The 20,598-nt window shown below is 35.2% G+C and overlaps 3 protein-coding genes across 4 annotated transcripts in view; 2 read left to right on the forward strand and 1 right to left on the reverse strand.

The window, feature by feature from the left end:
• Window positions 1-447: 447 nt before the first annotated feature.
• LOC109033291 (uncharacterized) lies at window positions 448-5,339 on the reverse strand. The gene is made up of 2 exons (XM_019045852.2): window positions 4,981-5,339; window positions 448-3,331 (listed from the first exon to the last, which is right to left on the reverse strand). Exon 2 carries the CDS (start codon window positions 3,232-3,234, stop codon window positions 577-579), a length of 2,658 nt encoding a protein of 885 aa, XP_018901397.2. The 5' UTR covers window positions 3,235-3,331; window positions 4,981-5,339; the 3' UTR covers window positions 448-576.
• A 103-nt stretch (window positions 5,340-5,442) lies between these two features.
• LOC109033292 (N(G),N(G)-dimethylarginine dimethylaminohydrolase 1) lies at window positions 5,443-16,851 on the forward strand. Its single transcript, XM_019045854.2, has 6 exons — window positions 5,443-6,124; window positions 7,006-7,108; window positions 7,717-7,814; window positions 8,396-8,491; window positions 9,348-9,476; window positions 10,725-16,851. Exons 1-6 carry the CDS (start codon window positions 5,864-5,866, stop codon window positions 10,848-10,850), a joined length of 813 nt encoding a protein of 270 aa, XP_018901399.2. The 5' UTR covers window positions 5,443-5,863; the 3' UTR covers window positions 10,851-16,851.
• A 2,641-nt stretch (window positions 16,852-19,492) lies between these two features.
• LOC109033289 (proteasome activator complex subunit 4) overlaps window positions 19,493-20,598 on the forward strand; it is a 38,567-nt gene continuing 37,461 nt past the window's right edge. For both annotated transcript variants that reach the window (XM_019045849.2, XM_019045851.2), the window contains exon 1: window positions 19,493-20,124. In XM_019045849.2, coding sequence (XP_018901394.2) covers window positions 19,904-20,124 — 221 coding nt within the window. In that variant the 5' untranslated portion in view covers window positions 19,493-19,903. The remainder of the gene's footprint in view (window positions 20,125-20,598) is intronic.

Consider the following 20,598-nt stretch of genomic DNA (forward strand, 5'->3'; position numbering starts at 1 on the left):
CACTGAAATACTCAAAATGGAGATACCTATCAGTGAAGCACTAGTGAATGTAATAGGAGTTCAAAAAGCGCCCCAAGATGTCAGTGAAAACTATAAGTTAAGATTGGCCCAGTTGGCAGCTCGAAAAATGCGATTTTGAGAAAATGCTATTTTTATAATGCTACTGATACAAAAATAAAATGAACTGAACGCTTTATACTCTTTGTGATTTGTACTTCGGAGATAATTTTCCAGCAAAAACTCCAAGGCTGATTTATCGGCCCAATTTATGACAAAAATAACTCTTTTGAAAAATGTGCCCCTGTATACACAGAACGATCACAATTAGATGTAGGTACCGATAGTTTGAACTTCTATTTTTGGTTAATCTTCAGGTTTTACAAATATCTCCATTTATTATTTTCTTAAATTTAGTGTTATCAAAACGGGGAAAAAAAGTCAAAAAAATCAAAATTCAAAGAAATTTATTTAAGCTATACTGTATCTGGGTTTCCTTTTTTTTTTGAGTAGAAAAGCGTAGAAAAAGGTAACAATGAAAGAACAAATGGAATTAACACGGTGGAAGGTTAACAAATACTACCGCTGAGACTCAACCATTTGTAACAAATTTTGTAAAGACATCTGCGCATGATTCAAAAAATCATCAGAGACATCGCATCGCTGTAACATATCATTGAGCTTAGAAATATTTTCCGCAATTCTAGATCTAATGGAATTAGTTTCGTCTAAACTACAATTTGCGGGAGAGGATGATTCACTTTCAAATACTTCAATTTCCTCTATCAAAGCTGCCTTATCTTCTTGAACGTGTTCCTCTGGTAAAATTAAATCAATAGAACTTTCCTCTATTACTTCTTCTTCCTCAATACGATTCTCTTCTTCGCTGCAAATTTCAACTTCATCTTGAACGCACAGACTCATCATATCAAAGGGGTGGAAGTTGATGAGTTCTGGCTCTGAAATTTCTTGAGCTGCTGTTTCAAACACCTGAATATCTTCAATTATTGTTTCAGCTTCAGCAATATTTTCTTCATACAAAGTAACATTTTCTTCTTGTAAACTAAAAGAAGAGCCTGCTACCCCATCAGCAGGTATTGTTATAATTTTTGTCAACAACGAATGCACCTTGTGAATATGTTTACACAAGGGACTTTTATCGGTACAGGTACAAAAATAAAGGTGAACACAAAGCTTATAACACAACAAATCCTTACAGATAAAAGGACAAGGGTCACATTCGCAGGTGTCATTACATTTAGATACAAAATATTTCTTGTCTCTACTTGTTTGAGACATCACTGTCCATTGATTAGAAAATTGCTCAGTAACATCTTTGTTGGGGATTTCGAGACCTTTCACATGGCGTGAATTTTTAGCATCATCTAACCCAAAAGGCAAATTGAGACAATTTTCTTTAATACGAAGATCAAAGTCGTCCTGTTCAATTTCGAGCAGGAGAGTTGTGAGATCATCCAAACGCCAGTTGGCCTTTTTCTTTGTGCAAGTTGCTTTCAATCTATTGGTGAAAGCCTCATTCAATAAAACGGTGTCTATGTTGCCATGTGGAAAATTTCGATAGGCCATGGCCCATTTAAGAGCAGTATCTCTATATTTTTCAAAAATTTCTATAAACTCAGGGGAAATTTCTTTATACGTACTGACAAAATTGTCAAACATATTGATGAACCATTCTTCGTCGGTGGAGGATATCAACAAATTGATGAAAGTAAACATTTCTTCTCTGTGATCAACAGGGACTAAACTGTTTAAGTAATTTTGAAAAGTCAAGTTGACATGCCACAAACACAGGAGATGACGGAACTGAGTGCCAAATACAGTTTCTGTAGCTTCATACAGTACAGGATCATCATTTGTAATGATACAAGTTACCTCAACATTGGAATTGCGTTGTTTGAGAGCAAGAAAAAAACAAATTAAAGAATTCACGTCCATCAGATTGGATACAAAATGAGCAACTGGGTAACCTCGATGATACTCATCTGGTACGGTGATGGTTAAAAGAGGGTAATCATATCTATTAGTTCCGTATGCTACATTTATTGATAAAATTTCTCCTGCTTTATGAGCAAAAATTCTCTGCTGTTCAGGAGTCTGTATACCCAACAAAAATAAATCAGAGGATGTGACAAACTCTTGAATTTCAGCAGGCCCTATTGCTACTTCTCCTTCTGCTACTTTGAAAAGAATAAAAGGATTGCTCGGTTCATCTTTAAATTTTTCGATCATTTTTGTTAAGGAAACAAAATCATCCGGATCTGACCTTAGTTTGACTCGCCTCAGACGAGCTATACCTTGTATCCTATGCACCGTCACAAAATCGTTCTTTTTACTGGCTGGAGTTTTATTGAGATCTGAATTTTGATTAGACTTGCCATCTAGAGTTTTAATGATTTGTTTAGGAGACAGACCCATTGAAAGTTGTTCATTTATGGAGCTGTATGTATTTTTGGAAAGAGGGTGATGCTTCAGATCTTCTGGTTTCAGAACATGACAATGCATTGGTTGAAATTTAACTAGTACAGCATCATTTTTTAATTTAATAACTTTCATACTGGCTATGCAAGTTTTACCGGATCTTATTTGGCCTTTGGAATTTTTACGAGCAGTCTTTCTTTCGGCGCCTCTGGACTCACCGTCCTGCTGGCAATAGAAATATTGGATGTTGGCTTTCTTCCCATTTTTCTTAGAAAAATAGGAAAATGTACTCTCTTCTGTTCGCTCTTTCCACGCGTAAAATGATTGCTCATTCAGAAAAACTTTTTGTATCTCCTTCTGAAAGACCTGTCCATGGGAGTTGGTAAGGTGTTGCATGAGAGCTTGCTTATGATAGAATTTGACATTACAGTTTTGATAGAGGCAATTCTTATACTTTTTTAACGCTGTGCTGGAGCACCTTTTCATATGCACTTTCAACCCATCTATGCGGCTGAATGTGTTATTACAAAGATGGCAAACTAAAGTCTTTTCTTTTTTAGCATTTTCATTCAGTGGACATATTTTCCTATGTCGGCTAACACTTGGGCCGCAAGCAAAATGCTTCAAACAGAATTTACACTGAAAATTGGGGGGTTTCTTTCTTTCAGCAACCGTGTGCTTTTTTTCATTTAGGATTTCAATATTTTTTTGAATAAAATTTTCTAAAAAATCTATCTTTTTACTGTCAAGGGGAACAGCAGAGATTTGACTACCTTTTGCTTCCACAGACTGGTCCATTGTTACTTTCAAGTTGACATATGTTTTCTTTGAATTTCAAAATTCAATACTGCACGGTCATCTTGAATACACTTTCAAGTCACCTGGTCCATTACCTCTGAAACGGAAAAATGACACAAAATCAATAACAGGAAATACGAAAGTCTCCCATGAGAGAAAAGAATAAGTAAGTAGTATGAAAATAGTAGATATTATTTAAGTAAAGGTTATTGACTTAGAAAACTGACTTATATAATAATAATAATCTTCATTTGGTATAGATTAGCCAATGGATAGCTATGATACACGTCATTTACATACATTAAGAATTCATTTCCATGGGTGTAGTTCGGTACTCGGGCTCCTTTTTAGACCCATCAACGGTACTCCCTATGCAGTTCGGTACTCGGGCTCCTTAATTTAAACTTATTTAGAAGAACATACGCCATGATTTGACGCGGCGCCTATGTAAACCCAATATCCACAAGCCTGAGTAGCCCAACCTAAGGTAACTTACCTGACGTTACGTTACGTCAGGTAAGTTACCTTAGGTTGGGGTACGTAAGGCAATGCTCGGGTAAGTTAGGTTAGGTTAGGTAAGGTTAGGTTAGATTAGGTTAGATTAATTTATATTTCATTTTTTCCTCTTAATAATACTTTTTATTACAGAATACACGACAACATCGTGAGCAGTAACGAATTACAAAGAATTCTTTTAATAATGAGAAGAACTTTTTTTCTCGTGTGAAAACACGAAAATTAAAATCAATTAAGGATTAAAAACCGGTGTTTTTCAATGCGACCGGAAACGGAAATTGAAAAATTACGCTGAGAATAAAGCGTATGTGAAAATAGCCCCACTTTACGTGAACTCCGGAAACCATCTCGGCAAAGTAAATTTCATTCAAAATGTGTTTGTGATTGATTACGGGCATCGTATGTTCTTCTAAATAAGTTTAAATTAAGGAGCCCGAGTACCGAACTGCGTAGGGAGTACCGTTGATGGGTCTAAAAAGGAGCCCGAGTACCGAACCTCTTCCCATTTCCATTACAATACAATTACATTAGGAATTCATCGATAGAATAATATGCCTCATGAAGGAGGAGCTGCTTGAGACTCTGTAGAAAAGATGCAAAGTCTGCATTTTTGAACAAAAGCCTTAAGTTTAGGGGTACCTAGTGCGTTGAAAAACTGAATTGATGAGAATTTTATGTTGGATTCAGAGACTTTCAGAGATGTTTTGATGTTTTTAATACTGTTATGCCAAGAATTATAATGATGCTTAGGCTCACTAACTCATTTAAACATAATTCAGAGAAAATAACCTGGAACTTTGAAATACTTTGCCATTAAGGTGGTTGTTTACCACTTCGGAAAGGAAAAATAGTCAAGCGGTTTACTAATAATTTCTGGATTTCAGGACATTTCTTGAGGATTACCAAGCATCACATGTTACTATTCTGTACCAAATACTCCTTGGTGCTGAAAGTTTTTCTGAGAAACATTTTGAAATAACTCCAAAATTTCAGTCGTAGTGAATCTCGCAAAATGCAAATTGAGAGGCAAATCGATTTGAAATATTCACTCGGACCATACTTTTGGAGTTACCTAAATTTGAACCAAATATGGCATATTTTGGTGATATTATAGTAACCTGTGTGATAGTGTGTTAGTCGATGATAATGTCCTATTCCTGTCATTAACAAAAGCCCTTGGCCGTTGCTAGTAGTAGCAACATTCAGATGAAGCTGTGAGCAATCCACTACCTTGAATCCATCAGTCGTCTCCATTCACATATTGTTTGACCGGACCGGAGGAAATATGTTCAGGAAGATGCATACGACTTGCTGAATCCACTTATAACTTCCTTCGATGATTATTTCATTATGTCAACCCGCAAAAGTTTGAAACTTCTTGTCCAGAATCAGGAGAAAGTGTCGCTGCACAAATGTTAACACCATGAAAATGACAGTCACATTTCAAACAGTATGGACTTGACACGGGTAAGAACTAATCTAAGGGAGCATAAAAATCACTGTGACAGAATTAATTGTAAATCCTGAGCTTTACAATAAAAGAGTTGATAATTTTTCACTGATATTATTTTAAATTTTAGAGAAGTAAACAAATAAACATAACCTAAAATAATGGCTCAACAACGAAAAACACCGAAAATCTTTGTTTTGAAAACGAGCCGCACGCAGGCGTGAACCGCGACAGCGACTGCGTTGATTCGATTTGATACGCGATCAATTTCCATATTTTTATCTGTTATCATACTTAGTTATCAGTGTTTTTGACCAAAATATCTACAATTCTTTACAACTGAACCCATCCTATCAGTCATAATTTTCAAGATACCAGTTTTTCCTAAGATTTTCTCTTCGAAAGTTCAACTCCTCCTTTCATGTACCCATGCTATTACAGTTATCACGTATAATTTCATTTTCAAGAAAGATAATTATCAAAATTTAGATACAAATTCTGGAGCTCTCCTCTAGTTCTTTTAGCGAAGTTCAGTGACATCGCATACATTTTTCGGCTTTACACTGTGTAATGATAGTTTTGCCCGGTTCCCCACTTACCGCTTTACTGTCTCGCCGCACCCTCTGAATGTTGCCTTGTTCTCTTGCGCCTTAACTGCTTATAATGTCATCCATTAAATACACACATGCTGTTGTCTGCAGAATACCAACCACTTTCAAAACGGCTGATGTCAGTCTAAATCTTGAAGAGGCAAAAATGGAGCATGAAGTTTATGTTCAAACTTTACGAGACTTAGGGCTGGATGTAATTGAACTACCTCCTGATGATGCTAATCCGCTTTCTCCGTTTGTAGAAGATATTGCTGTGGTTTGCAATGGGTCCGCACTAATTTGTAAACTTGGTGATCCTCAACGCGAAGGGGAGGTAAGATTCTATTCTCTTGTCAGCATGGATTAAATACCTACTCATGAGTAAACGCATGAATATCATCACAAATAGAGATGTTGTCAGATAAGTTGGCATTTGTTTACTTTTGGTTTGCAGGCGTTTTCATGTCACTACAATCCACATGAAAACATCCGACTCCAGCAGAAGCAAGAACATAAGTTTGGATAGGTTTTAGTTAGTTGGAAAGTTCAAACCTTATAACCCTTCAATTTTTGGCCTCACAGAAATCACAACTTCTTAAAAGTTGCAGATCATAACTGATAAGTAGTTTTTGTACAATGCAATCATGAGACGAAGGTTTACAAGGTGGATAGCAGCGAACGACGGTTTGTGCAGAGGCCTAAATTCGTCTTTCTGCGCTTGCAAACCGAAAGTAAACAAATGCCAACTTATCTGACAACACCTCCAGCAGTCATTTAGCCCTCAACTGAAGCAAACAGTCGTCTATTTCATGATTGATGTGATCTTGCGCAATCAATTAGACTTTTACGAAACATTGCCTATGTCCTTTAGTTCATCTTATGAAATTTTCGGAAGACCTGTTGGATTGGAAATAATGTAGCTTTGAAAGGTTGAAGTGTGATGGTGGTTTAGAAGTTAGCCTTTGGACACTAAGGTCCTGAAATTGGCTTTAAAATAATGTTTTTGACAATTTTCACGAAATGGACAGTAGCAAATCTTGCACCGGAGTTGATGAAACTATAATCATCTCGTCGGACATATCTCTTCTTAAAAGTTCTTAAAAAAACTTTGAACAATGATAACTACCAACTTTGTGAAACCAACTTGTGCACCAACTAGTGAATGGAACTAATTTTTCTTCTGTAAGTTTAAACAAAAAAAATGTATTTTTTCAGATCCAAACAATCCGTGCAGTTTTGAAGAAAGAACTGGAATTGCCGCTCATAGAAATCAGTGATGAAAAGGCTCGGCTCTACGGAAGAGACATCTTATTCACAGGTAGACTCCAGGAAATTTACACATCAGTAATTTCCTCCAATGCCCTCCTCCCCTCTTAATCGCGATTTCCTTGCTCACCAATCCTCTCCTACTGTTTTTATGCTCTTTTACTTTACACAGATTTCCAAATTCAATAAGAAATATTAAAATTCATATGGCCAGTGCATTTCCATTGGGAGACATTGTGTTTTTATTTTAGCCACCTTTGCTTTCTCTGGACGCTAATGATCATTATTTTCCTCAGTTGCCAATTAAATGATGGTGCATTAAATTTGAAGGAGTAATTTAGTTTAAATTATTTGATGTACTTTTAAGCTTTGTCGGTGTTTTTTCAGTGCTTACTTAATCATTCAAGCAGAAACTCGAAATTGACGCCAATGAAAACAACATTATCTACTTTCTTTTTCAAAAATGTTTGATAACTCATCCACTCCTCTCTGTCTACCTCGACTAGTTGATGACACAGACCAGCGGGTATAGGGTGTTAACACCACTCTGTTACAGGGTAGGTCTCTTATGTGTATGTCTGCCCTTGGTTAGAAGAAAATATCTTATTCCTATTTCTTCCAATTTTTTATGAAAGGTAATACATTTCTATTCTGACACAGGCAAAGAATTTTTTGTTGGTTTGTCAAAATACACAAATGAAGGTGGTGCGAGAGCCGTGGCAGCTGCTTTTCCAGAATTTCCTTGTACACCGGTCAAAGTGAGTCTTACTTCCGCTGTTTCTTTCTTAATTTTACATATTTTTTAGCTTTTAAATAGAATACAATACCATAGATAATGAGGATGACTCCGTTAAAAGAATTTCACTTTGAATCAAGTCTACGTTGGATTAATAGAGCTGCAAGGGGACAGTCTACTTGGTTCAAAAAAAAATAACTAGAATTGACTCAAGGTAGAATTGACCAAACTGTGGTCATGAGTTGCTGAACTGGTAGCCATAAGGCAAATTTTTGCGAGTTGATTTGGTAGACTTTATCAACCAGATTGGCAGGGTTGCAAAATTACTGAAGAAGTTTAAAGTATTGAGCTGTTGGGAAAGAAGGTAGACAACCATTTTATAAGATTCAATTCTGCTTACCTGTATTAGTTATTCATTTTTCTGTACATTATCATGATACCCCTCTCTTATACTACTTCATGTCTCTTCTTTATGAAAGAGGGGTTCTCAACTTATGTGTCTTTTTTAATGAAAAATACCATCCTCTTGCTTCTATTTGGCTTCTAAACCTTATGATAAGGAACCATGCAGTAGTCTAAATTGATTCTTTTTTTCTTTTCCAGGTCAGTGACAATCAATGTTTAAAATCACTGGTTTCGGTCGCAGGACCAGATATTCTCTGTGTTAGTTCAAGCAAACAATCGCAAGAGGTGCTAAAGGTGAGAAAATTTTGGTATCAATCTTCTGCAAAAATGTGCAGTAGGGAGTAACCTCTGATTTTCCAGGTTGTTTATCATTTGGCCAGGGAATAATGCATAAAAGTAATGAAGAGGATTCTTCGCTCACTAAAATTGAAGCGCCTTGTCTTGTCAATACTGTAAACTGTTATTCCACCTGATTTGACCTATGAAAGTTTCACCTCCAGGCTTTGTAACTTTTTTTTATGCTTGAAATGTCATTTACCTCTATCCCATCTAACAGTTTTGGCCTCTATGAATCTTCACACTTCGATGGTGTAAGTCGGCAATCACATAACTCGTTTGCGGTGTCTGAAAATCTCCGCCTCTATATTAATTTTTTAAAGGAGAACAAATTGATATCATTCCTCGAAGTTTTTGCAGAATTTTTTTCGCACGAAGAAGAAAAATCACGGCAGTTTTAAGGAATTGCCATTGAGTAGTTTTCCGTTTAAAAGATAAAGTATGACAGGAAGTCTGCGACGTCGCAAACCGAGTTATGTGATTGCCGAATTACACCACCGACTTGTAATTATTTCAAGGAAAAAGATAGCTGGCCAAGAGACCTCCTAATGTATCGTATTAATGTATTGGAGCTAGAAGCTATCTTCTAGCTACAAAGAAAGGATGGGCATCATTTAGCATGATATCTTTATTCAACTAGATGTAGAATAAGATCTGCTGTGACATAAAGAATACAGCAAGTACAATTCAAGAACCAATCTAAGTGCATGCATAGTAAAATTTAGGCAAGTTTGTACTGCAGTTTGTAGTTGTAAAAATCTCAGAATTTTTAGATAAAATTAAATTATTACTAAAATCATATTTTACTTTGCAGAGGATTGAGAGAGAAGCAACCTTTAGTTATAAGACACTGACTGTTCCGGAGGAAATGGCCATTAATGTCTTATATGTTAATGGAACCCTCATACACAGATCTGAAGAAGAAATCCCTAAATCTTATCAGGTATTTAATTTCACCTTACAACCTCTAGCTTTTTCTTTAATTACCATAGATGATCATTATCTTCTTGCCGCTTCTTTCCTCATCAGGAATAATTAATTGACTTATTGATAGATTTAGAAAAAATTGGTCTTTGGAGATTTTGACGCATAAAAAGCAGAATAAACATCACTTTTTTTAAAATTTGGAAATATACTCTAACATCAAGCAATCATTAAGTACATCAAATCACTTGAGTATTATTTCTGATGTTCAAGTTTATTAAACCAGAATGGACTTTTCAACATTGAACAGATATTATGACTCATCTAAGTTTGCAATGGGCCTGTTGCAAACTTTTGCTAGAGCAAAAATAAGAGTTGTTCCTTATAGATAATGTCTCAAAAATCACGATGAGCGCATTGGCAAACTCTGAAATGCACTTTCAACTTCACAATCTTTGCAAGAAATATTCGTTTTTTAAAGCTTCCCGCTTCCAAAAGGATACTACGGCCTAGGTGAACATTTCGTTAGAGGAGTCGTTCCATTCAATCTCTGCTCAACATGGCCGACGCTGCTGCACGCAAGTTGAAGAGAGCACAAGGTCAATCAAGGCGGATATCTATCAATCCGAGAAAAATGTGAATGTGAACACGCCGATTGTTATCAGGTGGTTAGAATCATCGTCCCATCACATGTACTTTGGCGGATTGGCATCGGCTATGTTGAATATTGCGTGGCATCTTTGTGAGCAGAGGTTAGATGGCATGACTCCTCTAACAAAATGTTCAGCTGTGCTGTGGTATCGTTTTTGAGGTGGGAAGCTCGAAAAAACGCAAATTCCTTATGCAAATTGTGAAGTTAGGAGTGCATTTCAAACTTTGATAGTGCGCTCATCATGATTTTTGAGACATTTTCTATGAGTAACAACTCTTATCTTTGCTCTAGCAAAAGTTTGCAACAGGCCCATTCTTGTCTTTGTTTAAAAACCACTTTTTACACTTTTTTGTCAGGTTTTTAATTTGAAAAAATATGCCCTCTTTGCCAGTTTAGGTAGTATTTTAGGCGAAGGAGCAGTTTTTTTTGAAGCAACTGCAAATTAGATTTGCCTGTCTTCAATTACCTCCAAAAACATGATTTCAAAATTAGCTCTTCTCTTGGCTTTGGTCAAAGTTTGTAGCTTTTGGGACATTGCCCCATTGAAAAATTCCCCCAGTTGTATTCCATTTATAATTTTTCTGTTCACTAATTTTTTTTTTTTTTACCCCCCAGTTGTTCTCTGAAAGGCTTGTATTTCAGCACAAACCACTGAACTACTCTGAAATAAGTAAGCAGAAAGGACTACTAAGTTCCTGTTGTTTGCTTCTGAGAAGGAGCCGTCATTTTCGAAGCTTGTAAAGTATTTCGATCTTCATAGCCAATTCAACGTTCGGCTTTTTTTATTCATCTCGTAAACGTTTGAACGCCTGTTCTAAATATTATATATGTGTTTCCCTTCCTGTGCTAGCCAGGTTTTTATATTTTTGTCAGTATTGCAAATGATTCAATTTATTTGAGAAACATTGTCTCTTTTCAAATTGAATCAGTCTATGCGGAGAGTTATCTCCTCTGTAAGACAAATTTTTGTAGCATATCATTCCTGTCCTTATGGAAATCTTCCAAAAGAAATTCTGAACTCATTAGCTAATTTCCAACTCTAATATAATACTTATTAATAGCCGGTGAAGCTACAATTTAGATTTTTAATCATCTAGCTTATATTTTGAAAAAAATAGAATCAGGTTACGAGGAATGTTCCAAAAGTAAGTTTCCCTATTTTATTTCTCCAAAAGAATTACAGCTGAAGCAAATCTGTGAAAATGTTTGTGGGAAATTTTTTCAGCTCTCCAACGTGCTTTAGTTTTTTTAATTTGGATCAGCGGCCTCTAAGGAATCGAAATTTCCTTGCAGAAATCATGTTTTTCCAGATTTGTTTCAGCTATTATCCTTTTGGATAAATAAAATTGGGAAACTTACTTTTGGAACAGCTCTTGTATGATTATTACTTTTTTCTTACTGTTTTATGAAATGAAGGATCTTAGGGAATAGTTTCAAAGTACATATGATGCACATTTTGTTTGCTGTGCGACCATCACTAGGTAAAGCAGGTATTAAATAAATAAAGTAACAAAGCTGCCGTAATAGCGAAGAGAGCAGTGAGGGTCAAATTTTCGAAATCGAGTTTCCTTCAAGAGTTGTCTAATCTCTTTTAGATGAAACTACTGAAATAGCTGAAATAGAAAAATTCATCTTAATTGTGTAAAAACGAGACACTTGAGAAAGCCATAAGTGCGCAAAAAATGACGCAGTTTCAGGCAAGACAGCAGGAAGTGACAATATTCCTCCAGAGAGCCAATGATAACAGTACTTTTAAGTAAAGTGCCGCCCTCTTCTGCCAATTTCTAACCTGAAAATGTGTTTGTTGTGTGTCCAAAACGCAACTACAAAAGCATGCAGAAGATAGTACGTAGGGCTGTCTTGCCTGACAATGACTTAGCATGAAAATGAAAAATACCATTTTTATGTAATTGAAATCGAATCAGTCGATGTTTAATCATCCAAACTACCTATAGGAGTCTTGTGGAAGATTAGTGGCTATTTGACAAAGAACAGAGGCTTCTTTCAATAAAATTTTCCGGTCAGAAGCTTCTGAACCTGTTTTCGCATAACTTCATTTTTGCACTTACTGCTCTCTTTGCTATCATGGCAAAAAAATGAGAGCTGAAATCTAAGACCATTGCTACCTGAGCAGTGCAGGTTCAAGAAAGTTTTTAGATTTTAGCTTTTATTCTCTTTATTGCAACCTAGAATGACTATTATCTCATTTATCACAATATAATGTACCTGATGATGATCACACAACGGCAATAGACATTGTTTTTTTCAGTCAGATATCAAGTTGTGACTTTCCATTTTATCAAATCAGAAGAAAAAGATAATAATCACAACCTCTCTGAACAGTTCTGTATTGTACAACTAATGTAAATGCTACAATAAAAGATCATTAATTCCTCCATTTTTTTAAAACCTCTGCATCACCCAGGGAAAGACTGTAGAGAAAGCATTTTGCTTTTATCTTTGTAATTTACTCTCACATTATTTGCTTTGATTTTTTCAAGTTCCTCACTTGTTGCTTTATGAATCTCTTCACATAATCTCATTTTACTTTTTTTTTTTTTCTCAGCTTAGCCATGATTTTGAAGTAATTTTTAAAATCAGGTCATCAGTAAGCTTACTGATTAAGTCTAAAGTAACATGTATTTCCTAATTTTGAGTCTTGTAATTTTAAGTTTTTATTTCTCAAAGTGACTACACGGTGTTCTTTTTTTGTATTTTTTTTTCTTTCATTAAAATCATCTTGCACTTGCACTCCAATCATGTCGTTTGTACAGTTTAAAAAATTCAGTAATTTCTTCCAACTAAATAAATGGCCAATTTTCAATGGACTCAGTTTTTTCCTAGTTTTTAGTGATGCAACTGTCAAGAAGTGTAATACATAAAATTTTGAAGGTGTCATTTCTCCAGAATCTGTTCAGAATTTTAAAAATGTTTCAGGCATTTAATCTTGCTGAGCAATTGATTGAAAATATTGAAAAGCTCTGTGGTTTGGAAACCTTGAAATTTAAAAGCAGTTTTTATAAATTATCGATTTTGAAGGAGTACGACGAATAAATGTACTTTTACTATTTTCTACTATTCCTCAATGATTCAAAAAAGATTCAATCATTGGAAAATGTTATAAGTGTCAGTCCTAATATGAAATTAGTGCTGCTAAAATCTGTATTTTGTTTGTTTTTTTTTCTCTCTCTTTTTTTTAAAATTGTTTTTAATTTCTGCAGAGCTTTGATTGTTTATCCCACCTACATCATATTAGTTTTAAGCAGCTTTATTTTATTTTGAAACTGTAACTTTTGAGAAGCCACTTTTAAAGAATAAGACTATCGTCTCAAATTTCAAATGACTAGCGCCCAGATTTATGGAGCCAAATAAGTTCTAGCATATATATTTAGAGAAGGACTGTCAAGAGGAATGTGTCTTTGAAGTTTTCGTGAGATTGTTCAGAAGTATGAAAAGGATGGAGACAAGAATGGTCACAAAATTACTTACTGCTTTAATCAGCTTCATTGCGTAGAGGAAAGAAACCAAGACAGTAAGATCATTTTATGTCACATGGTCTTAAAAACTTTTACTGCCTTTAGACTCTGAAAATTGCGAATTTTTGGGTGGTCTTTTCCAATAATGCAGTTTTTGCTTTTCATTGGTCAACTATTCTGATTAATTCTCACGATATCACAAGCCTCTTTACTGTTAATATATTAATGCAATATGAAAGAGAAAATATTCAATAGTCTCTCACTGATATTTACTAGCTGTTTATGTTAAAATCTTTTGTTCTCATTAAAAATGCTAGCAATATGTCTGTTATTAAAGTAAGTAAGTAACTCTTTCCAAAAATGTAGAGTTTCTCATCCTACCAAAGAAATTAATTCACATTCTGAAAAGTAGGATTAATGTACTCAAGCAATAAAGTGATGAATTAAACATAGCTCACTTTACTTCTTTTTCTCTTTCAGAGAGAGTTTTTCTTCAATTATGTCCCCTAGTTTAAGTCTACTTTGTGATATCTAGACGATAAACATATTCAGTTTTCATGAATTCCTTTTCCTTGTTGATTCAGTTCTTAGAATGATTGTTCAAGTTTTTATTCATGTTCTGTCAGACTTTTAACAGGTTATATCATTTTTCTAGTTGTATGTTAGTGTATATTATTTGTTCTGTTCTCATTCAATTATTGTAAAATGCATTGTTGGCCTGATGTCAAAATGACTTTAAATCGCATCCGTGTTACTTTTCAAAGATCTGATAAGAAATCTTACCGGTGCATCCCCTTATTTTTCTAGAATTTTATGTGAAGGGGTTTACATGTAAAATAAGCTTCTCTAGTTATGTTTTTCCAAAGGAAAACTCATCAACTCTTTCAGGAAAACTAGGTAACTGTTTCTCCACAAATTTAGAAGCTATCCATTAATTATGTAAATACTGTTTCTCTAATTTTAAACTATCCTCCCTGTCCAGGAACATACATGTTACGCAAGTCTAAACCACCCCCTACCCCTAAATAATTGATTAACACATCAATCTATCTCTTCTGATGAAGTTGGAGGTTCTCCAGTAATTTTCAGTGAAAAATCTACCACTTATTAACCTACAACTGCCCGTCAGTTAGTGCCTCACACTAAGTTTTGACCTTTTCACTCTCTCCCGACTCAAGCGCTTGTGAAATAGTCTCTAATCCTCCTGCCAGAGTATTTGAGTATAGCATAATCATGAAAAGGCTCTAATTTTTGTAACAAGTTTTATGTTTATATGATGAGACGCAGAGCACCCTTGGTTTCTTACAGCATCTTTTTATTTTCAAATAATAGTTAGCATGTGATTAATATTATGTACATGAGTTCTATTTTACTAATTTGGAAGTGAAATATCATCAGAATATCCGCCCTGAGTGAATCCCAACCAACACACATGATATGTACTATCTACTGTCAGGTTTGAGGCTGCCTGTTTTCATCTGCCTCATTTTCTTGCCAGTATTACTTTCTTAATTGGTAGAATGTAATTCTTAACTTTGTAAAAAAAAAGAAAAAAAAGAGAGTATCCTCTACGATTGTTTATTGCACTTTGCACTTCGTTTTCACTAAAATATTAGTAATCAGATTATTTTTTCAATTTTGGTAATGTGGTGAGCAACCAATAAAATGTAAACCATTGAAACAAAGAATGAACAAACATAACTCTCTCTCTTTTGTGAGTATGTTTGTGATGCTAAACATATTTAATAACAGGTGCGAGTTCTGTAGAAGGAGTCACTTTTGTGAGCAGTCTTGAACAGATTAAACAAGGAAACCTAGATTAGGATCCCCGCCACTTTTCGCCGCTGTATTCTCAGGTTACATCTGTAGATTACTTTCAAATAAGGGAGAATGTTATGTTATGTAAGAGCATGAGAGATTGCTTCCACTTTTTTCTTTCAAATTAGAAACCCTCTAGTTCTATAGGACTCATGTCAATCGCTAACCTTGCCATTCTTTGTTTTCTTGGATTTTATGTATCAATACATCTAAGAAGAGGTAAACTGTTGTTCTTTTTTTTCAAGCAGATAGTATACTTCTCTTTTCGTCTCTCTCATCAAACATGTTTGTGGTTTTAAAGATTGAAAATCGACCAAAGCTAACCATGTTCATGCAGGTAGTATTCAGTTAGGTACTTGACTCTTTTAAAAAGTAACATTCATCACACTTTTTTGTCACTCGCTAAATGTACGTTTAAGAGCGTTGTTCATATTTTGATTCTCTACTTTTGGCATAGTGTAAAAAATGAATGTATTACTGTTGCTTTTTGTCACAATTCATGCATATGTACAAGTTTTTCCTCAATTCACTGCTGTGTACCAAAGATAACTTTATCACATATTTTCAAAGTATTTTTCCAGAAGTTTTCTTCATGACAAAAAATCAGGCGTTGGTCTTTTCATCCTTAGTTTGTCTACCAAAAAAATGCCAAAATTATTACCTGAGCCCACAACTGCCCTTCTCAAGATTTTGATAAATCAATACATTCATGTATTTGAACAGAAGTGGAAGAAGTCCTCTTTAATTGAGCTGCAAAACTTTCCCGTGACAAGATTGTATGCGTAGCGGCATATTTCATGTATGTCTGTAATTAGATTATGACCTTATTTTCAAAGCCAAATAATGACTGTGAAACTGCACAAATGCGTACCTCAGTTTGCAGTGTTGCAGACTTCCTTAATCTATTTTCTACATGGGAAACTATCAACGTCATTTTGAAAACTGGGGTGATTTTGTTCTTTATGGAATGAATATTCCGTAAAAATTTTAAGCACCAATGTTTGTTTGGTCTTTATTTATTAAAATGAAACAGGAGCAGAGATTATGAAACACTGCCACTGAGGTATGCATTCTTGCAGTTTCTCTGTCGGTAAGACACTTACTAATAAATACTACTAACACCTACCCAATGTATTTATGATTAGCCTTTAAGTAGGTATCTTTTACCAACTTTTTTTCTATTAATTTCTGTAAATTTTAAAACATATTAAATCACTGCATGGTCATTTTATAGTTGTAGGTCGTACATCTTTTCCTTTTTATTTAAGGGCACAAGACCCAGTAAATGATATTACATCAAGCTCATGTACCTTCTCCAAGATTTTGATGTTAGTGAAATTAGCTGTATACTGTGAATTCAATGATCTATCAGAATATGTAACTGATTGTAGGTATTTAAAATAGGTAGATACGCTCATTCAAATTAAAACCAACTCAATTTTGCCTTATTTCTTTGTTTTATTTCTGATAAGCTCTTGCACCCTCTCCCCCTTGTGTAACGCTTTTATGATGTAGGTCCCCATCTTTTAGCACATGAAAACAGAGCGTAAAACTTTCCTCGCCCCTCCCTCCCCCCCCCCCCCCCCCAGTGTTTAATAATTTATGAACAGCCCCGAAGACCAAAATGCGATATTTTGCTGCGTTAAGATAGGACTATGTGTAGTCTTGTTGCGCTGACATAATTCCAATAAATGGACCACTGGTAAGACTTCTCTCTGGACTACCAATCATTATTTTCCTTCCAACTCAAAGGAAATTTTAAAAAATAATTTTATGAGGGATTTTCGCAAGTTGTTTTCACGATCAACTCTCATGTTTCAGGGATTTCATTTTATATGTGTGCGTAATTTATCAAAAAAATAGCTTCCATCCTGAAGAAAAAGTCCACAGATTTTATGAGGGATGAGGAGTGTGCTGTTGGAAAAAAAAACAAGCTGGCAGCATGCAATCCCTCCAGGGATTGAATTATTCGTTGTCCTGTTCATTTGGATTTCAGTCTTAAATTATACATTAAAATTATTGTCTTGACCAACGAAAGCAAGCAATAATTGATATTATTCCCTCATCTTTTAGTCAGCTTAAAGCATGGTTGCAAGGAAATAATGCAATCATTTTTTTTTTTTTTTTTCAAAGAAAATGAAATATAATTAAAAATTTTTAAATGTTGCAATTTTTCTTATTCGTCTTAACAAAACTTTTTCTCTGTGGGGTCCCATAGAGAAACGTGCGTGCACCTTATTAGCAACACATAAAAAAAGAGGCTGAGGATAGTGAAACAGCCCCACCCCCTCCCGGCTCCAACCTGAGTCTGAGTAAATTATGTTCATGTTGAGCTGCAATAAGAATTCTGTTGCAAACATGCTGAACTTGAGAATCTAGCACTGCCATACAGGGCCGGATTAAGGGGTTGGCCACATGGGCCGCGGCCCATGGCGGCAAATTTAGGGGGCGGCAAATTGTGCATTTTTTTAAAATGTGGGTATAAAAAAAATCGGATTCAGAAAAAAAAATATCAATGAGAAAAGGGAATAAAATCTCTCTTTCCTGAGAGTATAGTAATTTCTAATTTTGTCGTTTTTCGGTGATACAAGAGACAGCATCTTTAATTATATTAGTCGAGTTGAGAGAGGAACTAAACACGCAATTTGCAATTTGGTCTGTAGCTCAACACAGAGAGGAATGATGACGAGGACTTGAGATGAAAAGGAGAAGCCCTCGGCGCAGCGGTCGGCATGTAACACATATTAGCGCCTACAAGACTGCATGAATACTTCACCCATCACCCATTGCGCCAAACACAGTGCGGTCAGGAGCAGTTAGCGTGAAACGCATAGCGCCTACAAGACTCCAGGAATACTTCACGCATTGCGCCAAACACAGTGCGATCAGCGCGGCATGTTTGTTCTTTCATAATTTTTTGGTTCATTTCTTATCAATGGAGGACCTTTTCCACACAGAGATAGATTTATGGAACTTAACTTTCGCGTCAAATACCGTGAAATGTTACTAGTAGTGATGACAGGGCTTTCGCAAAAAATTTATCCAACACGAGTAGGTAAACGCGTCTGATATGCACCCCTCCTCCTCCGGCACATTCACTTGATGGTTTTTATTGATCCCCAGTAACAGAACCATAGAAGGAAATGATAAAAATTATGTACGAAAGTTAATTTTTTTTATACAACGCATGCATACGAAAGTGTTAAAAGTGAACATTTTTATGTAACCATTATATAAAAAAAGTCATAATTTTTGTGAGCTTTTCGCAAACATACTAAAAAATCTTCTAATTCGCGAAAAACTCACGAAAATGATGACTTTTTTATGTATAATAGTTACATAAAAATGTTCACACACTCTTGTATATGCATGCGTTGTATAAAAAAATAAAAAACTTATTGTCTACAAAAAAAATTACCTTATCTAGCTTTTATCATTTTCCATAAATCATGGTCAAGTCTGAACTTTGATTTTTTTTTTTTTTTTTTTTTTTTTTTTTTTTATAAAAGCGTTACACGTTGGTTATATAAAGCTACCATTTAGATAACAGATATGTTTTTTCATACTTTTTTATAGAAAAACAAAAAATTTTTCTGCTACTAGGGATGTTTCAAAACGAATGAGAAGGGGGCGGCAAAATACAGGCGGCCCATAGGCGGCAAGTAGGTTAATCCGGCCCTGCTGCCATAAGAAAAAAAAATGACAACCTCTTATCCCTCTCTGCAGTTTCTGCTGAAAGATTTTCTGAGCATGGAATGAGATATTTCCACAATCTAAATGAAGACATAAAATTGTAGTCTAGCTACAAAATTCTTCATGCCATACCTGATGAAAAGCATTTAAAATTGGCGGCGAAAAAGAGGGCAACTTTACTGATACTTTTGAAAAAGTAAGTACACCATCCATTCGCATGAAAAGCGTCAGATTCAGCGAAAATGCATGTAAATATTAATGATTATATTGGTGTATGCACAGTTCTGTAGTATCTAATTTGATTTTCTTTTCCGCATTTCCGCACTGTTTTTATTATCAATTTGTTTTGTACCGTATCTGAGTAAGTGATAACTAATGAGATTGGCAACCTTGTTGCGATAAAATCCAAAAAGTGAAAGTTCTCACTGTGAAGTCTGAAGTCAACTAAGTAGTACATGTAATTTTTATATTTTATTATAAATTACATTTCAAAACAGCTTAGTTCTGTTTTTCCAAATGTTGTGCTTAACTCTTTTTATAAGAAATTGCATTTTCATCATGTGCCAACAAGTGTAGTCGGTGTAGTATACAGGAACCGCTCATTTTTTTTTATGCACAGTCAGCTTCTGAATTCCAACCTCAAACTGATTGGTAAACAGTAGATTATGTGGTCTTAATTTACCTCTGACTAAATCATCATCACATCATCATGGGATGATTATGCTGAAAAGAGACTCTGCTGTATTGCTCATGATTTACCAACCACCCCTTTAGTGAATTGCCAAGTTTTTTGAGCCATTTGTGAAGATGGAAAACTCGGACGAGAAAAGTTTCTTGGAGCTTCGTACTCAGCAGTTGGGTTTCAGACCACAAAAGGAAATTCCATTTAACAAATATCTTCCGTACGCTGATGAATTGGATGCTGAATCTGAACAATACTTGGCTGAAATCAAAGCAAATCTAGCAAGGGCTATCATGCTAAGAGAAATGGAACCTGGCATTGACATTTGGAGTTTTCGACTGGAAAAGTGAGGATATTTCTTGAACTTTTACTCTTAAATCCCGGGTGCATGTACTTGCCATCATAATTCATCATAGCAGAGACATTTTTCTCACAGATAACTGATTGCATGAGGCTGTAGAGGCTTTCATGTCACTTTGCGTCAATCAGGTCTATGACTTATTTGCTTATCCGAGACGCTTATTGCAGACATGTAGAGTGAGGTGGGATTGATACTACTTTTGAAAAGACCCAGTTTTGCACTGAATTTGTTTTATGATCCTGACACATAAGTCTACTCTTTCTTTTCTGATTCAATTCGATATTCAGTGGATTAAGCTCACTGTAAAAGTTCGAAGAGAAAAAATTCATCGGAGTGCTTGAATACCTGTCCTGCCTTGCGGCTCTATTTAAACCCTAGATCCTAACATATTTTTGCTGAGCTTGTGGTCTATCTAATTCCTAAAAGTCTGACTAAGCAATCTATAGACGAAGTTACCCT

The sequence above is a fragment of the Bemisia tabaci genome, chromosome 3, assembly GCF_918797505.1.
Source record: "Bemisia tabaci chromosome 3, PGI_BMITA_v3".
Classification (NCBI taxonomy): Eukaryota; Metazoa; Arthropoda; class Insecta; order Hemiptera; family Aleyrodidae; genus Bemisia; species Bemisia tabaci.

Coding starts and splice junctions, on each gene's coding strand:
- LOC109033291 (XM_019045852.2), bottom strand. CDS start 3,234: ATGGACCAGTCTGTGGAAGCAAAAGGTAGTCAAATCTCTGCTGTTCCC.
- LOC109033292 (XM_019045854.2), top strand. CDS start 5,864: ATGTCATCCATTAAATACACACATGCTGTTGTCTGCAGAATACCAACC. Junction 7,109..7,716: donor AAGAGACATCTTATTCACAG/GTAGACTCCAGG, acceptor ATTCTGACACAG/GCAAAGAATTTTTTGTTGGT. Junction 9,477..10,724: donor AAATCCCTAAATCTTATCAG/GTATTTAATTTC, acceptor TTTACCCCCCAG/TTGTTCTCTGAAAGGCTTGT.